Source organism: Thermobia domestica, unplaced genomic scaffold, assembly GCF_964235325.1.
Source record: "Thermobia domestica unplaced genomic scaffold, izTheDome1.hap1.1 HAP1_SCAFFOLD_310, whole genome shotgun sequence".
Taxonomy (NCBI): Eukaryota; Metazoa; Arthropoda; class Insecta; order Zygentoma; family Lepismatidae; genus Thermobia; species Thermobia domestica.
Window position 1 is genome coordinate 82,424 of NW_027656024.1, and position 14,739 is coordinate 97,162.

At 31.5% G+C, this 14,739-nt stretch overlaps 1 protein-coding gene across 3 annotated transcripts in view; it reads left to right on the forward strand.

Annotated features, from left to right (window-relative positions):
• The window catches only part of LOC145676716 (uncharacterized), a 41,509-nt gene that overhangs the window by 12,702 nt on the left and 14,068 nt on the right, over positions 1–14,739 (forward strand). For 2 of the 3 annotated variants that reach the window (XM_081747540.1, XM_081747541.1), the window contains one exon: positions 11,950–12,441. The exons of the other annotated variant lie outside the window; for it this stretch is intronic. In XM_081747540.1, the coding sequence (XP_081603666.1) occupies positions 12,059–12,441 (383 nt within the window). In that variant the 5' untranslated portion in view covers positions 11,950–12,058. The remainder of the gene's footprint in view (positions 1–11,949; positions 12,442–14,739) is intronic. 3 annotated transcript variants of the gene reach the window in all.

A 14,739-nucleotide genomic window follows, 5' to 3' on the forward strand; every position in this document is an offset into this window, starting at 1 on the left:
AATACAGTACGAAATAAATCTCCTAGGAAACTACCAATGCCATAACCTTCTTGATATGCTGTACCTCTATACACGTTATAATTACCTCCTGCTTGATATATGTAATACTTAAGGTAGGGCTCATTCATCTTTCTTTCTATATACTTAAAAATAACAATAGATTACAATAGAATATTATTATTATTGCTTATAAATACACCATTTGCGTTTACGGGGTGGAGGACCATCCTCTTCGTCTTCTTCGTCTTCTGTTAGTTTTCTAATATAATCTATTCGTTGAGGATTACCAATGTACTCTAAGGGTATATTGGCTTTTGCTAATAATGTAGCAAAAGGTTTCCAGCCGGCAACTGAAATATTTTTCTTACGACATCTAACAAAATCGGATATCAAGTCCACTATATTTGCACCTGGAATTAATTTATTATTAATATTCACATTTCCATTATCGTCCCATTGAATATTTGGATTTTGTTTCAATTTACGTAATAAAGGTCTCGCTTTACGTTTACAAATTTCAGGGAGAGTAGATATTATTTCATCATCCTCTTCCTCGTCCTCCTCGTCCTCGTGTTCTTCTTCCTCCGTAGTAGTTGTTGCTGTTGTTGTAACTGCTGCCGGTTTTTGAATTATATTTAAATATTTTTGTAAGACTTCTCTATATTTTGTCCATTTTTCTTCTGCAATTAAACTTTTATTATTTAAAATTTCTTTCATTTCATCATCAAGATTAGATATCGTTTGATAATGATGTGATTTTTCTGGTGAGATTAAAATAAGTTTTTGCGCGTTTTGCATAATTATTTAATTAAACTAGATAGTATACCTCCAATAATAGGTGCAAGCAAAGCAGTAAGAAAACCACCTTTTTGTATAATTATTCGTTTTTTCTTTTGTTTTAATGACGGACCTTTTTTCACCAAATATCTCAGTTCCTTTTTATATTTTTTTGGCTTATTTATCTCTGTTTTATTTAATGGAACATTTCCCTGTAATACGTTATAGGAACATTCACAAATAGAGCGAATTAAATCAGGATCTTTTGTAAAATTGCCTTACGTGCTTTCGGTTTTGACTTTGCTAAAAGTTTTAACATATGTGCATTTTCCTTACTAATCATTTTTTTTACGGCTATTAAAGCACAAATCGTTGTTAGAATATAATGACAATTTAATGAAATATCCCGCATTCCTTTTTGTTGATGGAAAATATTCTGTGTGATAAATATTACACTTATATTTCTATGATGGCTACCCTTAGTAAATATATCTACAATCCGATGGTCACACTCACGCATTAAATCATCTATAATGACAAGATGTGGACCCTCATGTGCTTGAAATTCATTATTTTGAGGTAAACCTTCTTTAAACGTACAGTTTGAAAGAGTATCATACAACGGTTGCCATTCACCATAACACCATACAATATTTTTAAATAACTTGCTATAATGGTCAAGAAATGTTTTAACAAAATATGATTTTCCACAACCTGTAGGACCTGCTACCATACATGTAAAAGGAATTTTCCATTCCATCTCTATTACAGATATATTGCATTTATTTTAAATAGCGTTTTTAAATATTTTGCTTTCTTTTCTCCTTTACATAAAAAACAGCGTTTGTGGAATAACTTGTGATACTGATAGACCTCGTGATGATGATGATGATGACAATTTAACTAAGCAACGAAAATTTACAGTGTTGCTAGAATTTAAAATATAAAATTCACCTTTTGAAATATTTGTGACGACATGCTTCACCTATAAATTCTTGACTTCTCTTTTTTTTTACAATATAGTATGTTTTAAATCAATCCAAGAATTTTCACTTTTTGGCAGACCTAACCATTTCACATAGGTCTTATTATTTTTCTTTCGCAAAACTTTTTCAATTAAATATGTTTTTGGAAATTTCGTTAATTGTAATTCGTGTCCGTAAAATCTTCCTTCAATAGGTTTATTATTTGAGTCTACTAAGTGATATGTCGGAGGATTAGTGAAGAAAACTTTAGCAATTCGAAAAATTTCTGTACTCCAATTGCGTGTAAAACCTCTATCAAAACCAGGACGTTTAAGTTTACTAATTCTTACATATTCACCTATCTTAAATTTACTTTTTCTTTTTATCACAGAAAACTTTTTGCAATAGATGTTTGTCAATAGATGTTTTTCATTTTCTTTTTTAATAGCGTCGATAGGTTTCATTTTAATAGGGGAATGAACAGTATTATTATAATTATATAGTAATTCCGGTAGAATGCCAATCCATTTATAATTTCCCTGCAGTGTAAATTTTTTCCACATTAAATTACGTAATGATCTATTAAATCTTTCAATAATACTTGCTTTCACATCACTGTACGTGGAATAATGTTTAATGTTATTTTGGTTCATCGCCTTCTGAAACTCTGAGTTATAAAATTCTCGACCCCTATCAGTTTGTAAATATTTAGGGCTTTTGTTTGCTTTTCTCAGTACTGTTATAAATGCTTGTGTAATTTCTTTCCCAGTTTTATTTTTCACAGGAATAGCCCAAGCATATTTAGAGAATGTATCTATCACAGTTAATAAATATTTGAAATTTCGATTAATTTTTGCTAGACCTTTCAATTTTCCACTATTAATTTCAACTAAATCAGCTTGCCATAAATCATGAATCCCTTTCGTTATAACGGGTATTCGAGGATAGTTTCGTCTTGCACTTTTATGTAATTCTGCAACTATTTGTTCTCGAACTGATTGTGACATATTTTTTAATACTAATATATCCAAAAAAATATATATCGTATTTACAATATACAAATCGTACATTTTACATTTTTATTATTATAATACCCCCAAGGAACAGTGTGTATATTACAATTTAAAATTTTTCTTTTGTCATCATACAGATCTAATGCTAATTGTCTTACCTGATTTGTTGTTAAATTATGGTATTTACTTTTAATTTCAAATTGTGTTTTATAGATCGTTTCGTTTTTAAATATACATGATTTATAATCGTCAAACGTAATTTGTTCTTTAACTATATATTTCTTGATCCCTTTACATTTTTTCAATTCTTTATTTTCACCAGTTTTTATTGCATAATTTTTTGCTCGTAACCCAACATATTCAATCATAGGAACTCCACCTAATTCGTCTTTCATTTTACCCAAAACGTGTTTATTTTGTGTGTTATATAAAGAATTATTTTCAGGATAATTTGAGGTGTCAAAATACTCAATCATATCTTTTATATCGTTATAAATATTGTTAGTTTTAATTTGGTAAATGAAAGAGTCAGTATCCATATATGCAATTCTAATTTTATCTCCATATCGCGGTTTCATTATATTATAATGGAAGTTATATATAGCTAATTTTGATAATTGTAAAACTGTCGCTCCTACGTAAATTGGTTTATTAAGGGTTACCAATTTTTTTACCATATGAAACAATGCCAAATTATCAGCCAATTTTACCCAATTTTGAAACTGACTTTGCGCTACTAATTTTTTACACTTTTTTCATTGTTAATTAATTTTATATCAATTCGTTTTCGTACATTCTCCATTGTCTTTCCGTATACAGAATTATTTAATAACTTATAGAAATCTTTTTCAAATTCAATTGTAGCATGTGCACGGCGTTGAGTATTTTCTTGAATATAAGATGCAAGCCATTTAGATTGACGAAACCATAATATTTTATGTACTTTTACCAATATTAAACCTTGTTTTAGATAAAATTGTAATACTCTATAATGCAAGATATAATTCGATTTCGATTTAAGTGTCAATAGTAATTTTGAATATTTACCATTCGGTGGAACTTCATTAGTTGGAGCACACGGAAAATCAGAACGGTATTCGTGTAAATAATTTGGATACTCTAAGTCCACTTCTAGAAAAAATCCCCATTCACTATCCGTGGGCCAATTGATAATTTTATGTTTGTCTTGCCAATTGTCAATTTTATCCTCCCACCGAAAACCACCATATGGTAAATAGTCAATCATTGATAGTCCGTACAGATTGTTCATGTCAATATACAGTAAATAAGATTTTTCTTTTTCCGCATCAAAATCATGTACGTAAGGATTATTAGCTTTGGCATATCTTAACACAGCTTGAGTAATACCTCCGCGAATCGATTTTTCTACAAACATATACATATTGATATCTGATAAAAGTTCAAGTTCAATTTTTGTTCTATATAACATGGCTTGCCATGCCAACCCAGGTGCAGTAAAACAATTAATCGAATCAATACAAAAAACATTTAAACATGTCTTTATAAAATTCTCCAACACATCTGCTGTGAGAAGTACATCACATTTTAAATATAGATCGTGGTAGTCCCCTAAATTTTCGCATTTAAACACACACCAAATCAGTTTTGCATATTAATAATCAGTCTCGGAAATTTGTGTTCCATTCAATTTGCTACTAAACGCTTCTCTTCCAGGAAATTCAGTTTCTTTAAATGTATCTAAATTTGTTATGTATTCATAAAAATAAATTCCCTTACGGAGAATTAAAGGAAACTTTTCATCAGAAAAATATTGCTTTGTATAGACAAATTGCTCAGGTTTTAATTTTGACACCAAATTTTCGAGACTATACGGTAGGAATTTAAATAAGTCTACAAAACGTAACTCGATAGGTCTACCATTAAAATTAAAGTGCTTAGAGAATGTTATGTATTTCTCAGTGCTTTCAGCAATTACAAAAATATTTCCAGGGGTGCAACCTAATTCTTTCACAAATAAATGTGCATCATACCCAGACAAATTATGGAAGAAGACAGGGATAAAATTACTTTGACGCTTAATTTGTAAATTACACTTGTTGCACACCGTGGCAATAAATTGACCAGTTAAATGGTTATGATGTTTAACTTTTCTATTGTTACTCGTATATTTACTATCACAAACTGAGCATTCAGTGGATAGGTTAAACTCCTGTAACTGAGAACTATTTAATGGTATTAATGGTTTTTCTTGATCTAATATGTTTATGATTTTTCTTAATTCATTCTCCATAGCAGACAAAAACTTCATCGATACATTTTCTCCCCGATAAATAACTAAATTTGATTTCATATAGTTGTTACTCCAACATACAATATAACCAAAACTGCATGGTATATGTTGGTGAATTTGTATTGTATGAGATCCACTTTGTTTATTTATAGGTTTTAATAAACTTTCCATATCTGCAATTATTATCACATCATTCTGTAATAATAATTTCAATTTTCGAAATTTTGAAACTTCTTGTTTCGGCATGTTAATTTTGGTTGGAGTGTGTTCTTTACATAATTTGTCATGTTCGTCTAATTTTGATTTGTTATAAAAAGATATTAAACATCGTCTACAAATAAATGTTTGATGAGTACCTAACTGATGTCTGACTAAACCATTTAGATTTGTAATTAAACAATAATGAGAGTTTAAATATAATAAATCAATATGTTTACCTACAGCTGTGTTTTCGCCTATACGTAACGGGAAAATAGTTTCATGATCATAGTTAATGCCATATATATTAATGGAAATTTGTTCCTTAGGAAATACGGAATTATACATATGTTCAAATTTGCTTATGTGTTCTATTTCAACGGGAAATTGTATATTGTTTTTTTCAAATAATCGTAATAAAGTATTAATATATTGTATGTAATTATTCACACGATATGGATTATCTTTTGTGGGATGCAACGCAGCTAGAATACTATACATAAAACTTCTATTATCGTTATTTTGAATATTTAAAACACATTTTGTTGATAAAATCCATTGAGGCAATTTTACATAAGTTTTATCTTTATGACTCTTCAATAACGCATTGATATTTTTTATTAGACAATAATGAGAGTTTAAATATAATAAATCAATATGTTTACCTACAGCTGTGTTTTCGCTTATACGTAACGGGAAAATAGTTTCATGATCATAGTTAATGCCATATATATTAATGGAAATTTGTTCCTTAGGAAATACAGAATTATACATATGTTCAAATTTGCTTATGTGTTCTATTTCAACGGGAAACTTTATTGACCCAATTTTACATAAGTTTTCTCTTTATGACTCTTCAATAACGCATTGAGATTTTTTATTAGACAATAATGACTGTTGCAATTTTCTTCACAATACAGTAAATCTATACGTTTATCTACAGCTGTGTTTTCGCTTATACGTTACGGGAAAATAGTTTCATGATCATAGTTAATGCCATATATATTAATGGAAATTTGTTCCATAGGAAATACGGAATTATACATATGTTCAAATTTGCTTATGTGTTCTATTTCAACGGGAAACTTTATATTGGTTTTTTCAAATAACGGTAATAAAGTATTAATATATTGTATGTAATTATTCACACGATATGGATTATCTTTTGTGGGATGCAACGCAGCTAGAATGCAGTACATAAAACTTCTATTATCGTTATTTTGAATATTTAAAACACATTTTGTGGATAAAATCCATTGAGGCAATTTTACATAAGTTTTCTCTTTACGACTCTTCAATAACGCATTGAGATTTTTTATAAGACAATAATGACTGTTGCAATTTTCTTCACAATACAGTAAATCTATACGTTTACCTACAGCTGTGTTTTCGCTTATACGTAACGGGAAAATAGTTTCATGATCATAGTTAATGCCATATATATTAATGGAAATTTGTTCCTTAGGAAATACGGAATTATACATATGTTCAAATTTGCTTATGTGTTCTATTTCAACGGGAAACTTTATATTGTTTTTTTCAAATAATGGTAATAAAGTATTAATATATTGTATGTAATTATTCACACGATGTGGATGTTCTTTTGCAGGATGCAACGCAGCTAGAATACTATACATAAAACATCTATTATCATTATTTTGAATATTTAAAACACATTTCTTTTTGGATAAAATCCATTGAGGTAATTTTATAAAAGAAGAAGCGGAAAGAGGATCATATTTACTGATTTTAATTTCTAAGTGATGGTTTGGTTCAGAACATAAAGACCACCCTGATTTCTTAATTGCTCTATTTTCTTGTTCAACTAAAATTTTATTAAATAGTTTTTCTATTACAGAATTCACATCTGTACTCGGTAAAATAATTTCGTTACCACTATTTACAAAGAATCGACATGTTTCTAAATCTACTGGTTTTACAAAAGTTGTAGCCAAAGAAAAATTTACTTTAAATGCTGAATTATCTTGTTCCTGTTTTAATATATCTAAACAGTCTTTTCTTTTATTCTTTAAAAAACATCCACTATCCTCATTTAAATCAGTATCACATTTTAAAATAAAATTTTTTAAATTATTATTAAATAGAGTATCAGAATTGATAATATTTGATTTAACCTTTTTTGTTGCCATTTTTTAAAAAAAACTAACTCTTCAAAGTTACTATAATAATTCTGAACTGAGTTTCTATAATATAATATTATTATTATAAAATGTCTTACTTACAAAAGAAAACAAAACCACACTATTAATAAGCCACACTAATAATATAAACGCACACACACAAAAAATATCTGAAGTTTACGCTTCACACGGTAAACATGAAGTGATTACAAAAAAACATGTCGGTCAGTCTTTTATACCTGTCTGACCGCATTACGTCATATTGCGCAATAGTATGAGTCATCCTCGGGAATTCCCCTCTTTTTTTATACCTTTGTGATTGATTACATTACGTTCAGGGATTCCTATCGTTGAATGACAAGTTATTGTCTGTTAAAGTGAAAACTAGGTCAATGTTTTTTAAAATCCGGATGAATGACGTAATGAGAATTATCTACATATGGCGGAAGTTATTATGTAACTGATAACAAAACACGGAAGTTTCGCATTCTTAATATAATCTCTGCTATGTTCAAATATAGGTTAAAACAAGTTCACTCCTTAAAAGAATCTTTGCTATAGGGTTCGAATGTATTATCTGTTATGTTCAAATAATGGTTGAAAAATGAGAACGAGTACACCCTCCCTCCGTAGTCTTATGTTTGGAAAATAGGCCCACCCTTTAAAATGGACTATGTTTAATCTTCCATGGAACGAATACAACCTCATTATTGTCTTAGTTTTATGTAATTTCTAGGTTCACCCTCTAAAATGGAGGTCGTAAAAGACCATGGGGTTGGAAAATATACCATACTCTAAATAAGGGTGGAACAAGTGTTATGTATCTGCTGTGTGTTCACCTCTGCTATGTTTCGTAGTCTCTGTCTGATGTGCTATGTTAAAATAAGGGTTGGAAAAGGGAACGAGTTCACCCTTGAAATGTTACGTAGTCTTATGTATTATCTGATCTTCTGTGTGTTCGTAATTTCTGCTATGTGTTCGTAAGGGTTGGAGAATGAATACACCCCTTAAAATGGAGGTTGTAGTTTTATGTGCTCTTCTGTCTGTTCGTAATTAACATACATAGAGGTTGGAATGAATACACCCTTGCTATGTTACGTATTCTTATGTATTATCTGTTCATAGTCTCAGTGTACTTTCTGCTATGTTAAAATAAGGGTTGGAAAACGAATACACCACTTCTATGTTATGTTGAAAACGAGTACACCCCCTAAAAAGTGGTCATAAAAGGGAATGAATACACCCCCTTAAAATGGAGGATGTTGTGTGTTACGTAGTCTCAGTGTAATTTCTGAAATAAACCATGTTCTTTTATTAGCTGTGCTATGTAATTTCTGCTATGTTAAAATAGGGGTTGGAAACGAGTTCACCCCTGAAAGAGTGTTCATAAATGGGAACGAATCTGTTCTGTTGTATGTTCATATTCTGCTATGTTCAAATAGGGGTTGGAAAATATGCTCGTAAAAGGGAAGGAGTACACCCCCTAAAATGGTGCTCATAAAAGAGAACGAATACACCACCTTAAAAGTGCTCATAAAAGGGAATAAATTCACCCCTAAAATGGAGGTCGTAAAAGACCGTGGGCTCACGGTGCACGGTGGTCATTTTCCCAAGGGCTTGTGAGTTGGCCTCTTATGAGCTAGGTTGGCTAATGTTGAGCCAGATCGATCACTTTTTTCCTACTTAAGTTTCATCAAAATTTGACAACCTGTTCGAAACTTACCGTCGGTCCTCACATACAAATAGACAGACAGTGCGATCTATAATAAGGAGCCAAGCACCAGAAATTCACAACTTTTCATTTATTGATACTCGAAGTTTGAATATTGTACAACATTTCAACAATCTCAAATACTCGAAGAGGTTCGAGTGGCAAATAGTATATTTTCAAATCAAATTTCTATAAATCTTTAGTGTTATCGTACTTCCTTCAGTCACCTATATGAGAAGCTGTCTCCATTCAGAACTTTAATTAAAACCCTCGGAACCAGGTCCCAAGATTCTACATTTTCTGTCTATCCTGTTGTTGGCGATGAAGTTACGGCTTGTGGACTAACTTTGTATTGGATTCCAATCACCTTCGGATGATGCATGTTTTCTTTTGCTGTCACTATCTCTCTCTATATATATATCTTTCCTGAAAGATATTTTTAGCCTTGTACAAGAATATTGGTCGTAAAGAACTATGGGAAGAAACTTTTCTTTCACTTCATTTCAAGGGAGGCAACCTTCAAAATGAACATCTTGCATATAGAACTATGTAGGTAGATATTGTGTGCACCTATGATAACCTTAATTGCATTGTTTCTTCCAAACCAACTGATAATACCGAACTCTTCAAAATGTTCGAATGACTATATAATATGAGACACGGGGATTTTTAATCATGTGTTGCTTGCAATCCATCAAAGTCTCACGAACAGTTCCATTGTCTCACACTCGTCAAATATTTCTAACATTTTGAATATCTCGAATATTACGAGTCTTGAACACTTGTAGTGTCTCGAACACTTTGATAGTATTGAAAGTTCGACAATTCTATAAAAAAAATTCTTTATCGACGAAACTCATGAAATTTTATCAATTTTTTTTATCGATAAGTCGATTATCAGAAAAACCCTAGACTTCTTTAGCTATAATTTTCGAGCACACGCACGCATAGATTTTTACGTCTCCGCAAGTAACTCTCCCGTATACACTCTACAGACTCTCACTTACCGATAGACTATGCAAACAGTTTTTCTCCAACAAGCTACCGGTATCCCTAAAGTCATTATCCCACGAAGAAATGTTATACCATGTGTTGGCGCTACGTTGTACACACGCGATATTCATGTTGCACTTTGGTCACACATTCGAAAATAGCAAGCAACAAAACACTGACCTATTCCCTGTACCGTCCACACCTTGACTAATAACTGTGTTGGCTGCTGCGCAGTTCGTGGTGTTGCGTGATCACCTGTTTCCGCACATGCTTGCATATCTTTTTACGGAAATTTGGAGAGTTTTCTTTTTATTTGGTGGGTTTCTCACTTTTAACCTTGTTAGTTTTTTTTTCTTTGACCGCTCGAAATTGCACCATCGTTTTACGCACAAACTATATTAAGTACCCAAAGTTATTCTGACTCAAACCACTACCTTTGAAACAGAAGAAAAATAATATACTATTGTTTATTTGTAAGGTAGAATAACTTGTTTCTGCATTGAAAAAGAGAGAGATCCCCTTAAATCATTAGAACCTACTAATACGAATAGATATTTATTTTAGTAAAATAAATTTATTTTAAAAATTGGTTATGTAGAATATAACATAGTTCTATCACCTTTTATTTTACTTGAATTTTCAAAAGAAATTAAACTTTACGTTAGCACACATACCGATAGAACTGTTCGGTGTTAAGATTTGGAGATACTAACTTTGATGTTTAAAATATCGAAAAAACGTCATTACATGGCTAAACAAAATTACCGCGAGAGCAGATATAGTTTTATGTAACGTTTCATTTCAGTCAAATATACCATATATCTACACTCGGAATATTTCTGTTCTTTCGTTAATTTAAGGGCTTTTACGCTGAAATCTGAAAAGTTAAAGTGGGTATATGTCCTATTATAACACTATATAAGACCTCTATAGCTGTTCTTTTGTTAGCCTTAACGGCTTCTGTGCGAAAAAATCGTTCATTTCTGGTAAGAAATCCTGTTGTTAAGATCCAACATTAACCAGTAAATCCATATCTCACATTACATTGGTACTAAAATAAGCGCTATACATCTGTGTAACCAATACCATAATTTACTACAGGAAGTATCCACTGACAATTAACTACTAGAAGAACGAGAATACCGAAAATTGGCAAGACCTGTAAATCAACACATTCAACAAACAACAAGGAGGACAAAATAAATGTAACTACAAATTGCTAGCGTTACATTTATTTGAGTAAAGATAAAGGCTACAAAAACATGTAACACTTTCTTCAAAATCTTACAGTAAATGTTGAAAACCTTATACATTTTTAAGTCGAAAATTTGTATAACACAGCTTCTTATATTTTACTTTAGTAATATAAGCTAGTAATGTAACGGAGAAAGTTTGAATTTTGGCGTTTTGTGTTCTGATGGAACACTGATTGTTCGTTGAGATTCCCAACTTTATTTAGAAAGAAATCACAAAAACGCAAGTGTCGTACTCTAATAAAATGGAACTATGTATAGCAGAAAAAAATAATGTACATGGAACATAATGTAGCCGTAATTTTTATATTTGAAAGAGAAGAATAAGGTATTAGATTTTGTTTTAGCAAATGGGAAAGTAAAGAAAAAATCGGATATTGAATACTATATTTCGATACTCCGGTATGGTTCTGTACTTCCGGTATTTAGGTACATCGATATTTTGGCACGAGTTGTAGGAAAACTTCGGAAAATTGAGAATACTGGTTTCAGCGTTTACATCCTAGTCTGACCCCAACCATTCCACCCACTGTCTCCATTTTACCTGAAATAGTAGTTACTCTATTCTCCCAACCCGTTCATATTTTTTTTAAAACTCTGATAATATATTTTTTTGTTGCTTTCAGATTTGTTTGGATTCGTTTAACATTAAACTCTAAATGTTTTAAATCTCCAACTTGAACGTTTCTTTCTTTGCGACAAGCCTTTCATTATTTCAAGTTTGCTTGTAATAAAATGGAAATGAAAATAGAAGACGTTCCTGTTAAACTTGAAATAGAAACAAAAAACCAGTCATTTGAAGAATGTAATTTTGAACTATGTACTAGTAACGCTAATGATCAGAAAGACCCTCTTGCAATACCTTTGGAATGTAAAAAATGGGAAAGTGCAATGGAAGGAGACAATATAGCTTCAGTCAAGTGTTTGCCAACAGCTGAAGTACTAGTAAATGCCAAAAGTTTTGACAGTAACATCAAGCCAAAATCCTCCGATTTCACACAGAATACGAAAGAATCAAGCAGCCACATCTCGGCCACTATTGAAGATATGAACGGTGACGAAGAAGACATTGAAAAAATTGGTAATCGAGAACGAAGTAAGAGTGCTCAGGACCTTAGGTACGTTTAAATGCATTCATTTCATCAGAACTATATATATGTAAATATTTTTTCTTCACTTGCAATACTTAGTTTAATATTCATTTTTTTTCGTTTACTCTAAACTGAGTTAATGAAGTTGTTAATATTCGGGAACACAGAATATCCCAATTTCATGCTTAGCTTTGTAAGAGGTGAGACAGTTCAGTAGTGAAATATGTATCCAAACGTAATGGAAATCGGTATAAACCTCCATTTCTAGGAACACTTCAGTGACAAGATTAAGAACAGACACGATTCTGACTATTGTCAACGGTTATTTTTCTTATAAAACAATGCTCGCAATTAAAATGGTCATTTGCTAATACTGTAAACAATATATAAAACTGCTCTTAAGTCTCAACATTATTTAATATTCGAGTGTTCTCAAACACTAACTGCAATGGGAAGTATGGTTATTTTGTGGTAGATAAGTCGGTTATATATTTTATATTATCAGGAACAGTCATTCACCGCCTTGAATATTACTTTCCACTCTAATTCCATGATCCAAAAGCTTGTATTCGTTTATTTATCGGTTCTGAAACTGAAACAATATTTTATATAGAAAACTCCTCAGTGTAAACAAATGCCAAGTGCGGATCACACGAGGGAATTACACTGTTCGCCAAAATTCAACTTCAAAAAATGTTTCTACATGAAAGCAGGTGTTCTTTATAGTTTTCAAGCTGCTGAAAACGAATCTAATCTTCATTTTGATCCTGCACCCTCAGGATTTGAAATAATGTCAGTTATAATAGATTTTAGCTAAAATTTTAAGGAAATCGCAGAAGGGCAGGTTTGAAGTCTTTCTGCTCCTTTCCTAACTATCCCAGAATAACGAATGACACCTTCTTGGAAAGGGCATAAAACACACATTCCAACAATAAACATTTATTATCCATCGCTCCCAATGTGTAGAAGAAGAAGAAAAATATTAAAAACTGGGAAAAGCGTTTTTTTTTGAACAAATTTAGAGAAGTTTGCAACACTAACAGCTACGCTACGCAAACATAAGCTCAGTAACCCATATCCCATACACTCAGGTGTGCTATATTAAAAACTCAAAGAGATATCTCAAACACAAGGGGAGTGAAACAGTGTGAAAGTAATTTAAAAAGGAAGGAAAATTTAATATTTAGAGAAATGGTAAAAGGTTTGCAATACTTACACTTATGATACTCACACATAAGCTCAGTAGCACACATCCAGTACATTCATTATATTGAAAGAGTCATAGAGAATGTTGTTTACTAGGCGAGAAAAAATGGTTAACTCGAGTAAACAAAGAAATATTTCTACAATATGCATATTCACATTGTGATACAGAAATACAGTGAAACCTGCCTATGTTGGCCACCATCGGTTCCATCGAAAAGTGGCCAACTTAGACAGGTGGCCAACTTACAGAAAATAAGTGTCATTTGTGTATTTTTAGAATAGATTTCTAGTATTACTTGATTGCAAAATTTTAATAAGCAGTGGCACGACAGCTACTTATAAATAATGTATATAGAGTAATCATAAAATTATACAGTACTAGAAAATATTACTATAGTATGCAAGAGCGCCGATTTCTCTGTAAATTTGGGGGTGTGGGCATTCGGATGCAGAAGGTATATATATGAAGATTTTAAGACAAATTGCACTCAAATTATACCAAATATTGTATGCTCATAAATTAAATAGGGGCCAAATAATCTTTGGGGGTCCCAGGCCCCCTCGATCCCCCAGGTTCAGCGCTCTTGATTGTATGTTTAATATATATGCATACCTTTCTCTTCCTGAAAACTAATCTGGTACATTGGATTATTCCGATTGAAAACACAATAACACAAACATGAAATAGAAGTGTATGTACGCAGTTTATTAAAATTGATATTATAGCACACTGAGTTATTCAGATTGAAAACAAGAAAAGCTAAGTTATAAATTGAGAAATTCATATGCAATTTGTGACTTCTTTTCAGTTGTTACTGAATGGTTTGCTGAACATATTTGCTTTGTTCTTTTTGGCAGATGTGCACATTCTAATATTGTAGTTAACTACCTCTTGTTAATTACCTAGAAGTGTTTCCCTCGGAGCAAAAGATGTTTTGAGAAAATCTTGAGGGAATTCATATCTCAAAACCTCCGCTACCTTTTGAAATGCAGTCAGGTGCCAATAAATGACAATTGAGCTTTAACCTTGAGAATTTTCCGGAATTAGCTTCCCACTGATGAAAGGAGCCGATATAGCTAATGGTTTTACCAAAACAGACAGGGTAAACAAATACGTAC